Below are 23,647 nucleotides of genomic sequence, written 5' to 3'. Positions count from 1 at the left end.
TATTACAAGCCCACAAATAAAAAATTGGAAGCCCACAGGTTGGGTTCTCTCAATGAAATGGGTTTAGGCTTACCTTTTTAGCACAGCCCAGCTGCTCTGATATTGTTGCAAAAACCCAGTTGGGTTTTGGTTCTTTTCCTTGGTGGCGTCCCAGCAGAGGAAAAACAGGTTCAGAATCAGCAGGTCCAACAGCAAATGAAATGAAGCAGATGCAGATGCAAATGCTATGAAATGAAATGCAAAAATAGCTAAGAAAAACACAGATAAAACACAACACCGATCCCCGGCAGCGGCGCCAAAAACTTGGCAGGTCCGGAAGAGTGTATAAAAATGGTGCAATGGAAACGGGCCTACAGTAATACCGCAAGTGCACGGTCGTCAGTTGTAGCTCGTGCAAGTACGGGTCGATCCACAGAGATCGGGTGTGTTTCGGAAGTGTTTTAGCTAATTGGGTTTCTAGTTTGCTTTGGACTTAGAAGCCTTTTGGCTTAGATTGGGCTTTGAGTACTAATGGGTTTGAATGCCCTTTGAATGAATTGGGCTTAGCAGTTCACTAGGCTCTGGCCTTACAGTGATCTGAGTCTTGTGCTCAGTTGTTCACTTATGAATTGGGCTGGGCCTTAACAATGAATTTGACTTGGGCCTTAATGAACTGGGCTTTGGTTTTGGTCTTACAGTTAAGAATCTGGGCCTTTGGGCTTCACTGAGTTGAACTTGGGCTCAAGAATGAAGTGAGCTTTGGAGCAAAGCAAGCAGCAACTATGCAACAACCACAGAAGAGAAGTCAGTATTGCAACAGCAGCACAAGGCAAGGAGTGGCAGTAGCAGTGCAAGAAAGACAGTGGCAGGAAGCAATGCAGCAGTGCTGCAGGGCAACAGAGGAAGAGCTGCACAGAAGAAGCAGCTGCAGTAGAAGAAATGCAGTAGCAGCTGCAACTTGGCAGCAACATCTGCAGAAAGGCAGCAGTGCAGTAACAACAGAGCTGCAGCAACAGCTGCAGCTGCTTAAGCAGTGAACAAAAAGCAAGCAGGAGTGCAAGTAGAATGTACAAGCATTGGAAAGACTAAACAGCAACAACAGAACACAAAGGCAAAACAAAATGACACAAAGGATGAACCAAGGCCTAAGGCCAAGGGCAGTGATGTGAAGAAAATAGCAAATGAAAGAAAGAAAACAGTGAACAATGGAATGATTCTAAACATGAAAAAGAGCAAAACAAATCAGTGAAGACAAGAAGATGAATTCAACTGATCATGCCAATTCTTCCTTACAGCAGGTAAAGGTAAGGTTCAAGTCTGCCTTTTACCTAAGGTGTTTCACCAATGGATAGTTGAATCACAACTGATGTGTCAATCCTAAGCACTAAATGTCTGACTAAAGCACAATTAGTCAAAGAATCTGACAATGTCAATAAGGTATGAGTTGTGGTAATATCACATAGTTTTATCCTAACTACAAAGCATACATGATATGCACTGTGAGAGTAAAATGTGGCTTACCTTGATTCAATTTTATCCTAAAACATTTCACACATCTAAGAATGACATGAACAAGACACTAACAGGAACAAGACACTAACAGGAACAATTGAAAATTGCACATTAACAGTAACAAGACACTAACAGAACAAGACACTACAATGAACAATTGAAATTAGGCTAACCCAATTAGGGGGAAACTTGGCTAGTCCAAGAACAAGTTTTAACAGTGGCAACAACATCCATATTTATAGTTTACAACAAACCCTAATTTTTCGAAACCCTAAATTGAAATTAGGGTTTTCTCAAATTCCCAAAATTACTCACTGATTTCGTTGTCCCCTCTGCGATTAAGTTCATACCCATGCTTTATCTTCTTCTTCTGCTCCTGTCTCTTCAAGTTTTGTCCCCTTTGCGATTATGTAACCCTAGCTTCTCACTGTTCTAGCTTGTAGCACCTAGTTTGATGCTAAAAACGAGACAAGAGAGAAACTTGGGATGGGGTGGTGGTGGCAGAACTGTGGAGGTGATGGTGTTGGCGGCATGGCAGGGGCAGGAGTTGCAGTTGCAGAGCTCTGCAACTGTCGGGTGAAGGAGAAGGAAAAGAAAGAGAAGGGAAGAGGAAGAATGAGGTTGGTTCGATAGTTTTAGGGCATGAGATGTTCTGGTGTGAGGCGGGATTATCTGAAGTTGATGAGCAGCTATCTGGTCCGTAGGATGTGACGATGGTAGGTAGATCGGACGTCTAAGAGAGAAGCAGTTTGTATCGACCGTTGGATGCGGAACACAACGAAGTCAACGGTGCTAGATTAGGTTAGGTGCTGTAGTGTTGGGCGGAACCATCAGGATTTGATGCACAGTGATGAGGTGACCGCTGGATTCAACTACCATCTAATCTGAAGGCTTGGAATTTCAGCGCTGTGGTGCTCGGCAGAGACTTCAGATTTTGATGCTCTATGAAGGAGCGACCGTCGGATGCTCCTGAGAACTGATCTGATGGCTGAGAACGGAGGCGCTTTTGTTGTGTAGAAAATGAGGTTGTGCGCACCATTCTTCGCGGCTTCCTTGCGTAATTTCTCCCGGCTTTTCACTACTTTTCTGCTCTTTTCGCTCCGCGACTCATCCGAACTTTATTTATTACCTAAAAATGCAAAATTAATTAATAAAAATATTTATTCTTGAAAACAATGAAAATACAGAATATGGGATAAAATGTAGAATTAATGCGCAAAAGATGAGTTAAATGCCAACAAAAAGGGATAAATATATACAATATTTGGCACTCATCAATGATCCACACACACAATCAAGTATTCCTCAGCAGCAACGCTATGATTTTTTCTCTCAGAAATAGGCCATCAACAAATTATTTAGTGGCGGAATAGGAATTGATTATGGATCGTGGTTTCATAATCTTGTGTTTCTTTCAAGGATACTTCTTTCTCAGTAATTAAGAATTGATGGGAAAGGTTTACGACCATATGGTATGAAATGTTTCTTTGAGATCGGAGTTATCAAGTTTCAGTCAAGAGTCGATTGCGGATCAATGATTATGTCTTTCATATATAAAATCCATTTCAGCACTCTTTGTGATTATGTCCCAACCAAATATGTAACACTTGTGTTTTTAAATGAAAATATCTAATAATTTTTTATATGTTAATGTTGAATTTTCTTTTTCTTTTTCTTTTTGTAATTAACAGTGATTCAGTTGGCCTGAATGAGTTTATTTAATAGTGAGGTTGGGAATTGATGATGCAATTGGTCTTATACCATCATCTATATGGTTAAAATAGTTGAGAAGAAGATTCAACAGAGTTACAAAAGTAAGTCATCTAGTGAAATAACAACGGCTGTGCCTGCCTAATCTGGTAAAGTAACGGTGCTATATTGGCCAACCCCTTCCCAGGGGTGGAGCCAGCCCAGTGCAGGGGTGGGCACTTGCACCACATCCCAGTTAGCTCCAAAGCCTAATTTGGACCCATAACAATCTTTTTTGAACTATCCATAAGGCTTTTTGCACCCCCTAAAATTTATTTATCTCCCCATATGGCCAAATTCTGGCTGGTCCCAGCATCATGGCGGCTTACTAAAATCAGGGAAAAAATACGGTTTAGTACAAAAACACGTCAAAAAGTACAATTTAGTCCAGGCCGAGTCAACTAGGTACATATTAGTCCAAAAGTTATTCAAAATATGGAAAATACATAAATAACCTTGCTGATTTACAATTTAGTCCAAATATTTAAAGTTTAGTCTAAAATGACTCATGGTGATGTTAGCAACTTTAAATAATATAAAAATAATTAAAAACAATTTATCTTTTGAACCGCTCATCCAAAATTCACAAACTTTATATATTCAGAAAGTTCTTTCCGAGATCAACAAAAAGAGTACTCATATGACTATATAATTTTTATTCTTTAAAAATGTCGATTTACGCTAGTGTGTACAACTATGTTTGACAGGGAATATAGGCAGTGAGTTTAAGTAATGCCTACTGCATCAACTGCTACCTCTGCACGACCTCTAATAATAATTAACAAAGATTCAATGAGACAACGATATCCTTGTTCATGGGCGATAAGATGTAATTGGTAACCATCTGCTTCAGTAATTATCTTTGATACGTTCTCCATCACGAGTTGCTTATCAAATTTCAATTTTTCAGAGATGCATAAAGTTGATTGTTGAAAACATTGTAGATTTTATCAGCACCTGGACGTCTGCAGAGAGTAAAGAAAAACTGCAGTTACATACATGTCGTCAAGATGTTCTTTGTAAATTTCATAGAAAAGAAACATATACAAAACAAGATTTAGGTTATGTCATCCCATAAGTCACCCCCAATGTATGAGATTGAAGTCTAATTTTCGACCGTAATCATAAAAGTCAGATCAAGGGCTTCATAATTTAAAAACTATAATCAGCTACAAAAACAATCAACATGTGTACAACTATGTACACATTAAAAATATACATATGTAAAACTATCTACACATGTTGGATAAAGAGTGAACATTTTTTCAGGAAAGAACGACAACTAACAAGAACTGAGAACATATAAAGCTATAAGTATGCCAAAGGTTCTGCAACATTTTGTTATCAGGAAATCTCAAGCATACACGGAGATGAAACGAAAAGTCGTAATTAAACTCAAGCTATTATTGTATCATGCTCCTACAGAAATATTATGAAGAATCAAGACATTTTTTTACCTTACTATGTGCACATTAACAACATGCGCACATATACATGTATACAAGTATGACATAAGACATCAGTGTACATGTACACACCTACATAAATGACACATATCCAACATTGAAAACTACAATACAGGTCATATGTCCATCACATGATGCACCGGTGTACAATAAAGTACACATCTACAAAATCTAACAAGCTTAACGTCCATGCTCACACAAAACTGACTATATCTACTCTCATCCATGGCATAACACACTGGAGTAAAAGTACGTACACATACACAAAAATCTAACAAAATCCAAGAAAAATAATATAAACAAAGAAAAATTAAAGCAACTACTTGCAGATCTTCGGGATGGGAAAGTACCACCCCAATAGGAGAATTGCCAGAAAGGTCAATATCAACTACTCTCACGTCTCTTATTTCCAATGTCATTCGATCCTAACAAAACAAAAAAAACTGAATATACAAACACTCTTACATACCTGGAATTGAAACACTAATGCAGAGATTGAACCAGCATCAACTGAGTCGTTGGAGTTGAAACCATTCATTACCACCTCCATGTAAGACCACTTTGACATTCCAATAAATGCTTCATCTGTAAGATGAGAATTCATCCACTACTCATTTTAGAGAATCACTCATTTATACAAAATTACAAAGAAGAAAAGTCCAAACCCTGGAACGAAAACAAATTGTTCACTAAAGTTTAATTAAGAGTCCTAGTGTGGGGCCTGTGGGATACTAAAAACATATGTAATTTTTGTCACATGTGTACAACTATATACTTGTATTATAGGTGTACTAATATGTACACATATAAGTTCTGTCACATGTGTACAATGATGTACACTTATATTATAGGCGTACTAATATGTTAATTTTTTTCATAACCAACAGTGAGTGACTCATATAAATCCAAGAAATGAAAAAAGATATTCACTAAAATATGATTAAGAATCCTAGAGTGGGCTATTATGTACACATGTAATTCTGTAACATGTGTACAACAATGTACACTTATACTTCAGCTATCCAAGCTAACTCTTATATTGGAAGCCTAATATCTGATAGGAAATAAGAAATGCCAAGACATTCCACAAAGCAGATATTTATTCAAATTGAAAATAGATGAAATTCAATTTTTTTTGATTGGTAATAGAGACAAAGATGCATCGATCTCGAATCTGAAGTCCAATTTTGGATCGTAATCATATGTTGAAAACCAAATCAAAGTCTTCATACATTCAAAAACTATGGTGAACTTCAAAAAGAATCAATATGTGCATAACTATGTACACATTAGCAATCAGGTGTACAACTATGTACACATTAGCAATCAATAGGTGTACAACAATGTACACGTTAAGAATCAATATGAACTTACCATAGTGGCTAAAGTTGCAAAAATAAGAGCTTGAATCCCATCACTGGCAAGCTTATGCTCACTGTCTGAAGGCCTCCAAAGAGAGGATATCTTGTCACTACGAAATATCTCTGGTGTGCCCACCAAAAAAAAGAAAGAAAGAAGATTATATTAACAATTGAACCCAGTATATATATGTCGATTGGGGACTTTGCAGCATGTACTGATGAAGTTTGATGTTTCTGATCTGCATTTAGTGCAGTCTCTAAAAGAAAGTAGATAAAAGTTCAAGCAGAAACTCAAGGCCTCTTACCTGATTCCAAGCCGAATTATTAAAAATATCATCTTCAAGAAGCTGGTGACAGTAATCAAGTTCACCTTCCCAACCGCCCAAGGCCTGAAACACCCACTGGAAGAACCATGCCGACTTTCAATCTCATTAAGTTAAATTTTGATGGATCTCAAAAGTTAAACATGACAACTGCTGAATGAACTTGAATACACATTCGCCAATAAAACTATTCCTCTTACAAGCTAAAATTACATGGTCCACAATTCTTCACGAATGAGATAAAACAGAGGAGTACTGTCAGTGGAAAACTTAGCCCATTAATCTGCTATAAAGTGTTACTCTTGACGTCCAGTCCAACGTATGTGCTCGTAAGGAAATCAATGAGAGATGATCTAGTCATCTAGGAATATTAGAAATCAACTACTACCGTTACAAAATAGGAAAAACTAAACCTTTTGAATACCGAACAAATTAACTTTAAGGGAAGTACTTACAGATTCTGTACATGTTTATTTGTGAACCATCAATAGGCAAAACAGATACCTGCGATGGGAACTGCATACCTGTCGGTGGGCCATGCATGATAATTTTTCGCAACAACTCCCACCTTGCCTAACACATACTAGCTCGTTTTATTTCTAAAATAATTTTCCAGCAGATTGGTTGCCGAGTATTTGAAGTCCGTAATATTTATACCAGAACCACAATGTTTATGCGTCAGTCAGTAATTCAAAACCAGTAAAGTTAAACATACGACTAAGAATCAAGATAACATATCTAATATAAGAATCGACATGTGCACTCATTAACAATAAACGGGTGTATAATCATGTGCACATTAACAATCAACAGGTGTATAACCATGTGCACATTAAATCAACAGGTGTACAACTATGTACACATTAAAAATCAACATGTGTACAACTAGGTACACATAAAAATCAATGAATCTTATACCTGGAATACAAGAGACTAGCTTCAAAGGAAACCTGCAGCTCCTAATACATCACAATAGGCCGGGAGTACTCGATTCAACATAAGAGTGTCAATAATATGAACATTTACTTGAAGAAAAGAGAGTTCTTGGCTTCTTATTTCATTGCACATCAACCAAGGTTTTGAGCTAACAAACCTCTGCGGAACACATAAATGATCTAAGGATTGACTTACTCTAAGGATGATCTCAACCAATTTTTAAGGTCACTATCAGATAAGACGGTATCAAAATCAAACCCTATTAATGCTTCTGTTTGAATCCTTATTGACCACATAAAAATTGTATTCATTATTGATTGACGTGATCCTGGAGCTCGGAATTAATAACAAGATACCTATAGCTTACAGTGTCATTTTCACACTCAATGGTCCGTAACGGTACATCAAACTGGGGCCAAGTCTTAAAATGCTACTGCATCTGTACTTCCAGGTTCCAACCCTACAAAAAGAGGAATAAGGACTGAGTACACTCTAGTCTTGCATAAAATAGGCAGACCAAAATCAGTAAGGTAACAATCTAACAGATACATTATAGAAAAGTAAAAGAGACAATATTTGTAGAAGAGAGACATTACCCTGCAAGACAAGTGTAAAACACTTTCTTTCAAAATTTATTGCATTTCTCAACAGTGGAAGGTCCCAAAATGAATCAGTCCAACACCCATCAGAGTAATCAGTTCGAATTATTTGAAATCTATCGGCATAGTAAATTTCAAAATGAAGTAGTCTGTATGCTGAAACAAAAACGAGTACCTAAAATGAGATACTCTTCATTTTTTAATGCTGCAACAAAGGAAAAGTGGTAGTAAATAATGTACACTCATATGATCAGTTTGTCCAGAGATACACACTTACACACACAATATCCGTTTTGATTGGCCAATAATGTACACTCTTATGGTAGTAAACAAATTAATAATTATTCTCGGGATGAAAATCTAGCATTTAGGTACGAAAATAATTATTCTCGGGATGAAAATTAATAATTAATAATTATTCTCGGGATGAAAATCATTATGGTAGTAAACAAATTAATGATTGTCTTTTATAAGGCTTGTAATTGTACTAAATTTCAAGCAAACTAAATCATTGTGTATTCTTCCCATCTTCCGATATAATCCCTTCCTTTAAACATTGATTATTACTAGCTATCCTAGTAGTGCATCAACCCTGCTGCCATACTTTTACAACATCGCCAAATCAAACCAGAACATAAAAAATCTAAACTCATTAACTTACCTTAACACCTTCAATTTCCCCATAACTTTCACCCCTTCTCCGACATAAGATCCAGGCTCCTAAAGAAACCGTAATTATTCTTTGAGCATCCTCACTGTCGTAGCTACACACATATCATAAGAGAAAATTTCATTCCAAATACACTAAAACCCCACCCTACTCATGAAATTCTAAGATTTCTCTTCTGTTAATAAAATCAAAACCCATAATATAATAAACTATCAAAACCGTAGTTCAGCAAAAAATTAAAGATAAAAAAAAAATCCACAATGAATTTAGTGTAGAACAAGTAAAATCACCTAAACCTAACACAAAACCACAAAAATTAAGCAAAATGAACTCTAATTTGACGAAAATTTGAAATTAGGTTTAGCCATTTAGGTAGTAATGTTAAAAAGAGAAGTCAATTAGATTATTACCTCTAGAATTGAGATCAATATGCTGAGCTTCAAGACGATTTAAATAATGAGACTTCGGTCGAACTTAAAGTTGGAGATCGTGAAGATGTTGAATGTTATATTGTCCAAGACCTTCTCCCGAGTTACGCGTAGCAGTCGTGATATTCTTTAAGTTTACTGCATCAAAAAATGATGATGCTCATCCACTTTTTTCTATCTTCTTCCCTTCTACTTCTACTACCGCTATTGAAGGTTAAGTGATTTCATTTTGTTTCATTACTCTCCGGTCTGCAAATCGCCTTTGGTACTGTTTCTCTCCAAAAGTTTATGAAATGAATACGGAAACTTGGAACGGGTAATTGAGGTAATGAGAAAAATATGTATTTTCTAGATCGGCTGGAATTTGGACTGACTCGTCGGAATTTTTGACTAAACTGTCGAGCCCGGGGATATTTGGACTAACTAGTGCTAGGCTTTTGATGAGAGGACTAAAGCGTCCAAAGCCCAACAGATCTGGGACTAACGGTTAATTTCTACTTTCAGTTTGTCCTTATACCAATTCTTTTTGTCCGAACCAAAACCTTCAACCAGTAGTTACGAATATGATCATGTATATTATTTACTTGCTATTCAAGATATGTTTTCTATAAATATATTAGTTTGTTCTAGGATTTAATTATTCAATTAATATGAAAGAAATATAGTCAGAGTTTTAAGTGTGTTCTTTTCGGTGGTTAATCCCAATCAAAGGATTTTTATCGTATCAGTTTCGGGTCTTAACATTTTTACAGGGAGTACCATACAATTGTAGAGATGATCATGTGTGCTTTATTTACAGGAATTATCATAGAATCATATTTATGGGTAAATTTGAAACACTTAAAAGAATACTGTATAATGCTCAACATATGTTTGATAAAATTGCTGAAAGAAATGCCTTAAAATTTATTCTAGTTTTAGGATTTTCAAGCGATTTTGATCACTGGGTATTGTTTGTATACGATTTTTGAGTAATGGGTCCCCTAGTTTTAGAATACTGTAAGGTATTATTGAATTTCATTTATCATAATTCATAAGTTTTAGTTTTTTTTTTTGGATCTTTTGAACAGGATTTTAAGTTGTTGGAAGTATATGTTTTCTAGTAATTTTAATTAGATGGAAACCCCATGTACATACTTTTACAGTGGAATTATCTTCTGGTCATTCAAAGCGCCAGGATTTGCATCATTTAGTATGTGGTTGCTGAATGCATGATCTGTGTATATTGGAAACAAATTGCAAGAGTAATATACTATGGGACACATTTTCGAAACCACTATTCTTTGGTGTTCCCATTTGGGATTTCATGAACTTCTTGTATGTATTTGGTGTCCTCCAGCGAGTTGCCAAAATTTCTGGCTTTCATTACATAGTTATCTTATTCCAGAATTCGTGTACAGATATGTATTGGCGACGAAAGTGATGTATGAAGGTCAGTTTCTTGGTCGTCCTCCCCACCGCGCGCGGTCATCTAGTTACTATTGTCGCTTACAGTTCAAAAAGGTACTATTAAGATCCAAAATTCAGATTCATGATTTCGTAAATTCTTCCAATTTTAGATTTTTAATTTGATAGGTAATTAGTTTTAATTAAGAAGTATTCATTAAAGTCGTAAGTTTGCTAAACACCCAATTCAATTGCATCAAAATTGTGTTTTTATAATCACTTAATTGGAAATGCAGTGTGGCTAAAACAAGATCAGGTTGTATATTTGTGTTTATGTTCGTGGTAATTTTTTTTTGAATTTTTACTGTTGGCAACTTGGCATACTGATTCATTCTGTTTTCGATTCCTCAGAACATCAGTATCTGATTTGTGGGAGAATGGTTTAGAGTTTAGGTCCATGTCGGAAGAGGAGAACGCTATTTATCCGTCTATAGATCCATCAGTATTTGATCTCATAGTTGTCGGGACAGGACTTCCTGAATCCATAATTGCAGCGGCCGCAGCCGTTGCAGGAAAAACTGTCCTGCATGTCGACTCCAACTCATTCTATGGAAGCCATTTCCCATCTCTCTCGCTGGATGACTTCACCTCTTATCTCCATGCTCAGAAAACCCACCCGGGAACCACTCTTCTGCACAATTCGGTCGTCAGGAAGCAGCAATGTCGATGGGCAGAAAGATTATGTGATTATTGATCTTAAACCGAAGTCTCTTTACTCAGACATCGAGATATCCTCCTTAGCAGAAGACAAAAGTGTTAAATCTTGTTCCAGAAAGTTCAACTTGGATCTTTCAGGACCTAGAGTTATGTTCTGTGCTGATTCGGTAGTGAACCTGTTGTTGAATTCAGGGGGGGAAGCATCATATTGAGTTTAAGGGCATTGATGGTAGCTTTATTTATGGTGCAAATGGAGAGTTGTCAGCTGTTCCTGATTCAAGATCTGCGATTTTCAAAGACCGGAGTCTTGGATTGACAGAGAAGAATCAGCTGATGTGGTTTTTCAAGCTTAGAGAGTCCATTTATTGTATTCTTGAATAAGCAGCGGTTGCCTTGGAAGATAAAATCGTACGTATGACGCTGCATTTCTCTCTGTTGGATTTTTTTTTTCCTTCAAATTTTGGTCATTGAATTTCATTCAAATTTATGTGTAAATAGTTCCTTGCACGAGATTGCCTACCTTGATTTTCTTTGATTTGGAAACTAAAATTCGTCATGAATTCCGCTTCAGTATGATTGGATATGCGATAGCAATGGCGGATTATGATCAGGAGAAACCGGAGCTTCATAAGAACCTCCTCAAAACAAAAGATGGAATAGAAAGTTTAGCTCTTTTCCACTCTTCGGTTGGCAGGTCAGTTGTACGGTTTCCTGATTAGATGCTCAAAGTTTTTCTGAGTGGGATACTTTTACCTTCCCAAAAACGTGTTATTTTAACATGAATGATGTTTTGGATGAACTTCAACTTTAGATCATGAGTTAAGAAAATTCACTAAATTCCATAATGCATCTACCAGTGAGCAAATGATTCTACTGAATATTCATGTCACGAATCCAATAGATTTGACCAACATAACTTATATAGTAAGCTATGTTCCTGGTAGAGATAGTAAATATGTTCTTAATCTCTTGCAATTTTCTCTTCACTCATTGATGATAAAAAATCGGTCAAAGATTTTGCTAATTTCCATTGTTTAAAAAATATATTATGCCTAAACATATTTTAAGCAACCCTCAAGAAAAGATCAACTGAAAGTTTGAAACATCTGCAGCACTAGTGACATTGTCCAGAATCCAGATCCCAAAAATGTGAAAACAGACTATGTCCGGTCTATTTGGCCTTGGTGATTTATATTATCTATCCTCTTCTGTTTTCCATGAACATCGAACATTCGTTTTAGGTATACTAATGCACTTGGAGCAATGATTTATCCAATCTACGGCCAGGGCGAACTACCACAAGCTTTTTGTGGTTGTGCAGCAGTTAAAGGTGCTCTTTATGTAAGGTTTTCTGACCCCTTATCTTCCAAATCCAAATAGTATGCCGTGCATTCATTTAACTATTACAGTTGGATAATTTGGAGAGATGTTATAATGCTAATATAGTCACGCTTCTGTCACTTGCCATGTCTTTTTTCGGTATCATTGTTCATGAATTTCAACGGTATCATTGTTCATGAATTTCAACTAAAATCAAATCTTCTTTGCATAGGTACTGCGCCTGCCTGTAATAGCTTTGCTTTTGTCCAAGGTGAGACGAATATTAAAGATTTGATTTCTTTTCTGCCAGACAGTTTGAATTTACCTATACTCTTTCGATATCAAATCTAGGCAAATGTAAGCAGAGTTTTTCTGATATCAAAGGAAATTCCAGTTATGGTATTACGTTATGATGTATTGGTATGTTTGTTGCCATCTTGATGAAGCATCCATTTAAACCTTTATGTGATATCGAGAAACTGTACATTCCTGCCCTGGATAAATCCTCATCATCTTTTGAATGCAGCTTCCTTGTTATGCCTTCATTATCGAATGAATGGTACGGCGACCGTTTTTGTATCCATAGACTATTGTAATGGCGATATCCAAACATCATTTTTGCATCTCAAACACATACATTTTTGAGACACTGCTTCTATGTAAATAATATATTATGGTGCATTGCCATGAAAGCACAAACAAGTAGTTACCGGTGAGCTGGTGACACAACTCAATACTCAGCTGTATGTTTCAGAGCAAAAAAGAAGGATCCTCGGCATGACATGTCTAAGCCCATGATGATGTATAAGCCCAGGTCAGGAACTGCGGACCTTTAGTGTGCGAGACTAATGTGATAAGGGTAACTTAGGCGCAGGTCCAAAACAAATAATATTCTCATTATCCGGGCCAAAATTAATTTTTAGTTCCGTGACACCCGCAATTATATGAAATTTTGAAATATATCTGCATGGCGGGTTATGCATCCTAATTTTTCAGGGTTATAATTGGCAACGCAACTTGGATATAACATATCTAAAACATCGCACCTTGGAATTTTACAAATCTTATATCGTTGGAGATCTTTTAAAGAGAGCTACGCAACGAGTACAAACAACAATATCAAATTTTTGTTTTTCGCGAAAAAAATCGGAGGTGATCATCATTTTAGGGAAAAATTTAGAAAACTGGCTACATATTCGCTATGAAAAATCCAAAAAAGACAACATGCATACACCACAAAAGATGCATAACACAACATGCATACACCACAAAAGATGCATAACACGTTATGCAACCATATTTTTGTTCATGCATCAATTATTTTGGTTATGAAGTCACCAAAACATTGTATATGCCCGAATCCAACAGAAAAAACAGACGCATAACGAATTATGCAACCATTTTCTCGACTGCGTAATAAGTTATGCATCTATAACAGGTTATGTAGTCATTGTTTTGGTTGATTTTAGTACGGACAAATAAAATTGATGCGTAAAACATTATGCAGCCATATTTTCGGACGCATAACAGGTTATACATCTATTTTCATTCGCATAACAGCCATATTTTGGCACCAACTTCGCTCATGTTCTTCTTCATTTCATACGCAATAGTAGTCACTAATTACGGCAGCCATGCAATGGCAACAACACCATTTAAAACAAAACCAACACATTTCTTCTTCGCTGTTGAACATCATTGAGAATTTAGATTTAACTCCAATTTCAGATTGCATTTCATCCATTAGCTCACAACCACCGCCCCATGTAATTTCTCCAAGTCAATTGGATCACCATCCACATCAAAACCACTTCGAGGTAATGAAAATACCATCACTTCAGCCAACACCAGCGACTGCAACTTCTTTGACCAACTCACTGCAGACAATCTATACAAGCCATTCCTACAGCCACCGTAAACAACACCAATTCTTAATCTCGGCCTTCTTACAAGCAGGTTGCAGGAAGTTTTCCTCGTATGAGGAGATGTATCCTCGCTGATTTATGGCTTCCTTCCATAGTTATATTGCACCTGCAATTTCAACACCAGCCAGAACCCAAGTGTCCCAGCAAATCAAAGAGACTAAACACACTCCAATACAAGCTATACATACAAAAACTTCAACGGCTATTGCCCTTCTTCCTGCTAGTTTCACCGCAATAACTTTCAGATCAAAAACAACCCAAAATCTTCGCTGACTGCTTCCCAGCTGACTGATGTTTTCATACTCTACAATAATATCCACTAAAAGGCTGTATACGCGTCTCCTCTGTCTTGATTTCATATCGAACCCTAGAGAAAGAGAAAACAACTTACGAGGAAGACGATATTATCGCCTCTCTGAGACAGAACGAAGAACTGAGAGTATTTATGAAACTGCCAGAGAGCTTTCTCGGATATATACAAGATCATAACCTGAGAAAAAACAGGTTAGATTAGTTGGACCGTAACTATACAAATTAGCAAGAATTACAATCTTAGTACTCCGGAAATGACTGAAATAAAACAAAATAAAGATTACAGCAAGACTTTGAGACAGTGTGAGTTTCAAAAGTGAATAAAAACATTTCCAACAGAGGAACACACACACACACCAAATGATAAGAAATTGAAAACAAGGATAAAAAATGGATATCTAGGAGTATAACAAAGACCCAACAACCGAAACTAAGAAGATACAAAGAGCAGCATTCAATTACACAAATTTCACACCTCCATGAGTTTTCAGAAAACTTCGGATGACTCTTCTTCCCTCACAAGCTGCACCAAACAAACCGTGACCAATCATCCCCCATTATCATTCAGCAACTCTCTCTTCCTTGAACCTGATCCGATTTCTTACACTTCACCTTGAATCTTCAGCTGTCAAATTAGGAATCTCCTTACTCAGTCTCACACCCTTCCTGTACTCCTTATCTATGTTGTAAAAGGCGCGCCTAGGCGTAGCGGAAAAATTGCAGAAAGGGGTATTTTTTCTGCTAGGCGCTAGGCCTGCGCTTAGTGCGCCTTTAAGCGCCAAAGGCTCTCGCCTTTTACAACATAGCTCCTCATCCCTTGGATCCATTTCCATCTTTTCTAGCTTCTTAACCACATATTCATCTCTTTGGGACGAAGAGATATTCCCCTTATTACTCTTTCATCCCTAAAGGGACAGGCAACTAATGAACCTCAATATCCCGCCGATCTTTTGTCGACAAGGTTGTTTCTTATATCACAGTAGCTCTCATCCTTTGTAGTGAACTGAAATTCAAGCTGCTTAAATTTAGACAAGACATCTACCGTCCTGAAAATACAGAGATAACCTGATTATTTTACTGAAATCTTGGTTTTGAAATCCTGAAAAGAAACTCAAAGTAAAATAAATTAACAGAAGAATTCTATACTTACTTGGTTCTGAGAGGAAATATCATAATGCTGGTGTTTCCACTGAATGAAGATCCTTGTTCCACCAGAATCCCATATAAAACCACTAGTACTCCATCTTGAACCCATCTGCTGCTTATTGGAGATTTTGGTTTCAGGGACGAATCAACAAAAATGAGATCTAGGGTTTGTCGGGGTCTTGATGTTTGCATTTATAGGGCAACTCAACTTGGATCGAGCTGCAAGCCCACTAGGATATTATATATCCATAGTTCAATCTAAGCGGATCCCGGTACTGCTCGCTTCATTTGTATTGGCTAGAGCTAGACTAGTTTTGAGTGTGCATTAGCCTGTGTCTCTCCAGAGCTAGTTTGAGCTCTGATCCTGTGTGGCAACATAGAATTTCAAATCGTAAAATAGCACCCATTTATGTAGTTGTGTGTGGGTACCAGTTTGATGATGTCTGTACCTTGAATTTGCAACGGATAAGTGAAAAACAGAAGACTTGGCATTTGGAGTTTGTAGAGCATGGCTACCCTGGCGTTGGATTGCCATCATAATGCAACTTAAATTTGGTAGAAACTGAAAATGGGACTCTGAAATTTTTGCAACCAAGAAAAGGCTATGATGATCGGAAGAAGATTGGAAGTCTTGTGCAAAAGATTAAAAAACACCCCAAAGCAATGCAGTCGAAAAGCTACATACAAACTGATGCATGTACATTGTGTCTGAAGCTGTGGTCAGTGCTGGCGCTTCATGCTGTGGAATGTCATCTTGCAACAAGTATAAGATCTATCCTAGTAGGGAAGGCCTTAGTTAGTAATTCTCCGAATCATTCCCGAATGATTCGCGAACGTATCCGAACTGACCGAATCCGAATGATATTTCTAAACTATTTGAACTCCGAACTTAGTTCCCGGTTTATATGGATCTCACAAATGATTCGCGAACGTATCCGAACTGACCGAATCCGAATGGTGTTTCCGAACTAGAATTTTGTTTGATTTTTGTATATACTTTATATTTAAATACAATTATTCCGTTAAAATTTTCAATTGGTAGTTGTTTAACCAGTGTTTATGTGTTCATTTTTGTTTAAAAGTCTATAAACTAGTTTTTTAGTACATTTGTGCGATTAAATTGTTTACTTCTTGTTAAGTAATCACGCTAAAATGTTTTGTTCCATCTTATAATCATATACAAATAAAATTAGTCTCGTAATAAGGTCATAATACTTATCAATTTATCATATATGTAAGCCGAATTTTAAGTGCCGATCTCACATTTATAAAACGAATATGCACGTACGTATACCGTTACGAACTACTGTCCGAACAACGAACCGTTGACCGGATTTTTGACCGAATCCAACCTATCCGAATCCGTATAATTCCTGTACGTATACCGTCTCGGACCACTACCCGTACCCCGAACTGCTAACTAGGGGAAGGCGAAGTGCGGGCAATATACCATTTCACTTTGCCACCGGTGTTAACCAGGTGTAACTTTAGTTTTTCTGAGCTCTCTATGTTGTTATCGGCCACTCATTCATCTACTCTTAAATACACAACTCATGAATTTGCTTTACAATAGTCCTTGATGAAACCAAAATCTTTGACGCCGAACTCTAGACAACTGCAGTAGCATCTGTTTTCATTGTTGCAGAAATGGTTTCTCCCAGAAAAATTACATTCTTGAAAAATTACTATCTTTCTGTATTGATTCCGATGAACTTTCATATGCGCACAAAACTTTTCAGCTCATCGAAAATCCTAGTTTAAGTATACGGAATCAATCATCAGAGGGTACGCTTCTTCGAGCGAGTCGTCGAAAGAATCGATCAAGTTATTCAAACAGATGGAAAGAACGGGAATGGCACATGCTGCTGATGAGTTCACTTATTCATTCCTTCTTACGGCTTGTTCGCAATCAGCGTTTTTATCCAGGGAAGGAGAACAGGTTCATGCAAGGATTTTGTTGAAAGGGTTGCGTGTCAATGTGATTTTGCGGACCAAACTGGTTAACATGTATGCCGTGCCTGGAGGTGATAACGGTAGTGCAATATGTTTGTTAAAATGACTCAAAGAAGCTTAGCGACGTGTAATTTGATGCTTTCCTTACATTTAAGGTCTGGCAGAGTAGCCAAAGCGCAGAAATTATTCGAAGAAATCGCAGACAAGAATGTTGCATCCCAACTGTTGTTTCATATTGTTCAATTACAGATACTCTTTGTGAAGGAGGTCTACTTGATCAAGCTTTGGTTCTCTTCTCCGGAATGCATAGTGATGAAATGTTGTACCCAACCCAATGTAGTCTCTTTGATCAATGGACTTTACAATTCAGGCCGGTTGAATGATGCAAAGAGAGTCTTTGACGAGATGGTTAGTAGAGGCATCTATGCCAATGTAACTGCATATAATCGTATGATTGATGGTCATTTGAACTGATGGAAGATGGGATGACAGAAGATGCTTGGGGTTATTTGAACTGATGGAACAGATAAATTGTTTGACTCAATGGTGGATAAAGGCCTTAAGCCAAATGAAATCAGCTACAATGTGTTAATCGATGGGTATTGCAAGAATCGTAATTTGGGTGAAATGCAGCTATACAAGAAAATGAAACGAAATGGATTGAAACCCACAACAGTTAATATTCTTATTAAGGGGAGTATACCGGGATGGAAGAATGAAGACTGCGCAGAGGTTTCTTAATGAGAACGTTTGGTCAGTCTCCAGATGAAGTGACATACGCTACCATGATGGATGGTTTCTGCAAGAACTGAAAAGTAGAGAAGGCAATGGAACTGTTTGAATCCATGGAGGGTACATGAATCTCAGATAATGTATAGCATTCTTATTAGTGGTGTGTATCAAGCTGCCCAGTTGGAAGACGCGAGAAAGTTTGTTTTCTGTCGTGTGCTTTTGTGCAGGATACCTTGTATTTACAGCTTGGAAAACACTATTTGAAAGATTGCTACATTCAAGGAAGTGTAGACTTCATCTTTGGTAATAGCACTGCTGTTTTACAACATTGCCATACTCACTGCAAGTCATCATTACAGCACAGGGTAGGAAATCTGCTTCCAGAGTCGGAGTTATATATATATTTCTTTAAAGTCGACAAATTTCAAACTGGTCAAGTATGGGGTTCTTTATGACGAGTTGGATAGCTTGCCCAAGTACTATTCTCGGTTTAACAAGGTTGAATCATACCCGAAGTTCAAAGTGCACATATGAGGGTGTGATCCGGTGGTTTGACAAAAAAATGCTGTGGAAATTTTCTAGTGGTGAGACAACTGTATTTGATGAAACTGCTCGTTTTTCTCAATGTGCAAAAGGAGCTTTAGCTAAGCAAAATGTTGGCAATATACAGGGAATTCAGTTCAGATTTGTCTCCTTCCAACCTCAGAACTTGCCAGTATGACAGTCAAAGTTGTAAAGGTGGGCAGTACTATAAAGGTGTTGGTTTTGGAGATGGTTTCTGGTTATATTTGGTTAGATTCTCTCACCAAATGCCTGCGTTCCCGTCGATTGATCAAAAACAAGGAACGCTGCGTGGATATTGGAAGTTGGATTCGATGCCTGTTTCTTTTATCTATTCAGATAGCTCCACTTTTTGCTGCATTTTCAGAACAGGATACTACTAAACATGGGTGGTCCAAATGTTTAGTAATGGAGGAGAAATTGGTAGTGCAAAGTTTCGTTAAAGGACTCAAAGAAGAGTGGTCATGTGTAATTTGATGCTTTGTAAAATACTCTACAGATTACAGCAAAACTTCGAGACAGTGTGAGCTTCCAACAGAGGAACACACACACACCAAATGATAAGAAATCGGAAACAGGGATAAGACATCAAAAAGATCGACGAAACTAAGAAGATACAAAGAGCAACATTCAATTACACAAATTCCACACCTCCATGAGTTTTCAGAAAACTTCAATGTGAACCTCCAATTTCTTACACTTCACCTTGAATCTTCAGCTGTACTCCTCTTATCCCTTAGATCCATTTCCATCTTTCCTTGCTCCTCAACCACCTATTCATCTCTTTCAGACCAAGACACATTCCCCTAATAACTCTTTCATCCCTAAAAGGACAGGAAGCTCATGAACCTCAATATCCAGCCGATCTTTTGTCGACAAGGTTGTGTATTATATCATAGTAGCTCTCATCCTTTGTAGTGAACTGAAATTCACTCTTCTTCAATTTAGACAAGACCTCTACCGTCCTGAAAATACAGAGGCAACCTGTTGATTATTTTACTGAAATCTTGGCTATAAGCGGACATAAAAGAAACTCAAAAGGAAAATAATAGAATTCTATACTTACTTGGCTTTGAGATGAAATTGTTGGGTATATTACTAATAAAGTAACTGAGAAGAAGATACTTAGCTCAAAATAATGTTGCTGATGTTGCTGCACAGAAAATGTAGAGGCACGTAGACTACGCTGTCCTAAAGGCAATATCGCCTGCCACTCCTCTGAGATGCTACAGCAGTTGGCGAGTCACCTCCAGGATACAACTACAGTTAGTACCCCTCAATGTAGCATACAATGAGGGTACCCTTAGAGCTTGGCAGAACTTAAAACAGTAGAAGAGATGTTTACAGAAAAACTGAGGGAGAGTAGAAGAGATATTTCTCTGTGGTGTGTCTTTTTTGAGATTACAACTACTCTCTTATATAGTGTTTGTGTAGTTACAAACAAGAAAGAAAACCCATGCGTATGACAGAAAAAACTGGTTATGTTGGGTTAAAGATAGTGCAACAAAAGTTGTTTTGTCAGGCATGGAGCAGTGTGTTGCTGCCAAGCCAAATACGTACATACAAGGGAGCCAGGACAAAACACGTACAAACAAAGAAACCAAGACAAGCACGTTCAGACAAAGAAGTCAGGACAAAACTCGTGCAGACAAAGAAGCCAAGACAAGCACGTTCAGACAAAGAAGTCAGGACAAAACACGTGCAGACAAAGAAAAGATGTGGAAAACACGTACCAAAAATTTCAGCAAAAAGATAGGATCTAATACACCCACACCCACACCCACACCCACGTGTGGAAGCACCGCGCGTACGGGAAAGGCAACCTTGCCCTAGTCTAAGCCTCCCCCCCAAGCACAAAAGTCTAATGACCCAAGGGCCATGCCCTTATAGCCAACTCTATGGTATTTATGTCTAAAACTCTTTAGATTTTAGTCAATGTGGGACTATTGTTTTATCTATTCAAAAGAAAAAACAATTAATGGGCAATAGGTCTAGGGATCAAAACATAGTCCATGGAAAAATTGGTAATTTTAAAGCGTTTTTTCTAACAGAAATATCATAACGATGGTGTTTTCAATGAGTCAAGATCCTTCTTCTTCCACCAGAATCCCACACAATACCAGCACTACTCCGTCTTGAACGAACCCATCTGCTTGGAGATTTTGATTTGAGGAACAAAATCAATAAAAAATAAATAAATAATGATTGGAGATTCTGATTCGAGGGACAAAAAAAACAAAAAAAAAAAAACAAAAAAAAAGAGAGATCTAGGGTTTGTTGGGGTTTTGATGTTTGTATTTATAGGACAACTCAGCTTGGACCGAGCTGCAAGCCCACTAGGATATTATCCATAGTTCAATTTAAGCGGATCCCGGTACTGCTCGCTCCATTTGTGTTCGCTAGACTAATTTTAAGTGTGCATTAGCCTCTGTGTTTGCATAAAAAAAAAAAAAAAAAACCTCTGTGTCTCTCAGATAGTTTGAGCATTCCTCATCTTCTCACCGGTGTAACTTTCTTTTGTCTGACCGTAACACTTGATGAAACCAAAAATTTTAACCCCGAACTCTAGACAACTGCAGCAGCACCTGTTCTCGTTATTGCAGAAATGCGAAACCACTGGACAGCTTACTCAGATACATACACAGATCATAACAAATGGTTTCTCCCAGAAAAATTACATTCTTGCAAAATTATTGTCTTTCTGTATTGATTCCGGTGAACTTTCATATGCGCAAAAAACTTTTCAGCTAATCGAAAATCCTAGTTTAAGTATATGGAATCAGATGATAAGAGGGTACGCTTCGATCCAGTCATCGTGTTATTCAAACAAATGGAAAGAACGGGAATGGCACATGCTGCTGATGAGTTTACTTACTCATTCCTTCTTACGGCTTGTTCGCAGTCAGCGTTTTTACTGAGGGAAGGAGAACAGGTTCATGCAAGGATTTTGTTGAAAGGGTTGTGCTCCAACGTGATTTTGCAGACTAAGCTGATTAACATGTATGCCGTGGCTGGAGGTGATAACGGTAATGCAAGGGCTTGCGAAATGTTTGGTAAAATGACTCAAAGAAGTGTTGTGACATGTAATTTGATGCTTTCGTTGCATTTCAGGTCTGGTAGAGTAGGCGAAGCGCAGAAATTGTTCCAAGAAATCCCGGAGAAGAATGTTGTTTCATGGACAACCATGATTTCTGGTTATGTGCGCAACGGGAGATGTGAGCTAGCGTTGGCCTTGTTTTGTGAAATGCAAAGAGCAGGTACTGAGCTGGATCAGGTAGCACTGGTGGCAGCTTTATCAGCTTGTGCCGATTTGGGAGACTTGAAATTAGGAAGATGGATTCATTCTTACATTGCGAAGGGTTCAGATGGTATAAACCTGCAGAAATCTGTTTCTTTGACTAATGCGATAATTCGCATGTACGCAAGTTGTGGAGCAATTGAAGAAGCTTATAGAACATTCAGAGGCATGCCGCATAGAAGTTTGATTTCCTGGAATACTATGATCGTAGGCTTTGCGAAACAAGGTTGCGGAGTGGAAGCACTAGGTGTATTCAGATGGATGCTAACTGCGGGAGTGAGACCAGACGAAGTAACGTTTCTCGGTGTACTTTGTGCTTGTAGCCACACCGGGATGGTCAAAGAAGGCCGTCGTTATTTAGATTACATGATTCTATCTTGTGAAATTCAACCTAACATCAAACATTACGGGTGTATGGTCGATCTATTGAGCCGTGCGGGGTTACTGGATGAAGCACAACAGCTCATTCAGACGATTCCAATGGAACCAAATGATGTTATATGGGGTGCTCTACTCAGTGGTTGTAGGGTCTACAAGAACATGGAGATTGCAAAGTATGCGGGAGACCACATAGTTGAGCTTGAACCAGATCGGGTCGCCGGGCATCTAGTTCTCCTAGCCAACGTGTATGCATCAGCCAAGGAATGGGATAATGTGGAGAAGATTAAACAACGGATGGTGAAGAAACCATCCCGGCGAAGTTGGATCCAAGTAAATGGAGTGGTTCGTGATTTTGTTGTAGGAGACTTGACGCATGAAAATGCTCATGCCATCTACAATATGGCGAGTCAAATTGCTCATCGGTCAGTCTAAGGTTAGAGAAATCCAATCCATGAATGTACATTTTCGGTTCAAATATTTTAAAGCAAAAGTCACAAATATGTGCATCTTTTATCGAGTTCTCGGTGCCACCAGTGGCGGAACCAGGACCTGACTTACCCCCGCTGCATTTTAAAAAGGGAAAAATACGGTTTGGTCCAAAAACGCATCAAAAAGTATGGATTAGTCCATCCCGAGTTAACTATGTACAATTTAGTCCAAAAATTATTTAAAATATAGAAAATACACAAATAATCTTCATGATTTACAATTTAGTTCAAATATTTACAGTTTAGTTCAAAGTGATTTATGACGATGTCAGCAATTTTTAATAATATAAAAAATATTTAAAAACGATTTATCTTTCGCACCACTTGTCCAAAATTCACAAACTTTATATATTCGGAAAGCTCTTTCCGAAATCTACAAAAAGAGCACCCATATGACTACATAAT

The 23,647-nt window shown here is 37.7% G+C and overlaps 2 protein-coding genes, 1 long non-coding RNA gene and 1 pseudogene across 3 annotated transcripts; 2 read left to right on the top strand and 2 right to left on the bottom strand.

Moving 5' to 3' along the window:
- Positions 1-4,899: 4,899 nt before the first annotated feature.
- On the bottom strand, positions 4,900-6,929 carry LOC113296503 (protein farnesyltransferase/geranylgeranyltransferase type-1 subunit alpha-like). The gene is made up of 6 exons (XM_026544806.1): positions 6,915-6,929; positions 6,373-6,468; positions 6,081-6,188; positions 5,176-5,313; positions 5,057-5,131; positions 4,900-4,944 (listed from the first exon to the last, which is right to left on the bottom strand). Exons 1-6 carry the CDS (start codon positions 6,927-6,929, stop codon positions 4,900-4,902), a joined length of 477 nt encoding a protein of 158 aa, XP_026400591.1.
- Positions 6,930-9,552: 2,623 nt separating this feature from the next.
- Positions 9,553-13,036, top strand: LOC113293740 (annotated as a pseudogene).
- A 1,891-nt stretch (positions 13,037-14,927) lies between these two features.
- On the bottom strand, positions 14,928-15,973 carry LOC113300309. Its single transcript, XR_003335708.1, has 2 exons — positions 15,834-15,973; positions 14,928-15,729 (listed from the first exon to the last, which is right to left on the bottom strand). It is a non-coding gene; the product is annotated as an uncharacterized LOC113300309 (long non-coding RNA).
- A 5,875-nt stretch (positions 15,974-21,848) lies between these two features.
- LOC113296502 (pentatricopeptide repeat-containing protein At2g20540-like) lies at positions 21,849-23,186 on the top strand. Its single transcript, XM_026544805.1, has one exon. The coding sequence runs from the start codon at positions 21,849-21,851 to the stop codon at positions 23,184-23,186; it is 1,338 nt and encodes a 445-aa protein (XP_026400590.1).
- Positions 23,187-23,647: the final 461 nt, after the last annotated feature.

The sequence above is a fragment of the Papaver somniferum genome, chromosome 7 (assembly GCF_003573695.1).
Source record: "Papaver somniferum cultivar HN1 chromosome 7, ASM357369v1, whole genome shotgun sequence".
Classification (NCBI taxonomy): Eukaryota; Viridiplantae; Streptophyta; class Magnoliopsida; order Ranunculales; family Papaveraceae; genus Papaver; species Papaver somniferum.
This window is presented reverse-complemented; position numbering and strand designations above follow the sequence as displayed.

Bases quoted from the DNA above. Each gene is read 5' to 3' on its own strand.
- LOC113296503 (XM_026544806.1), bottom strand. The intron at 6,189-6,372 runs GTAAGAGGCCTT...GGCACACCAGAG, and splicing joins ATAATTCGGCTTGGAATCAG to ATATTTCGTAGTGACAAGAT. The intron at 5,314-6,080 runs GTAAGTTCATAT...TAAAATGAGTAG, and splicing joins TTGCAACTTTAGCCACTATG to TGGATGAATTCTCATCTTAC.
- LOC113296502 (XM_026544805.1), top strand. From the start codon at position 21,849: ATGGAATCAGATGATAAGAGGGTACGCTTCGATCCAGTCATCGTGTTA.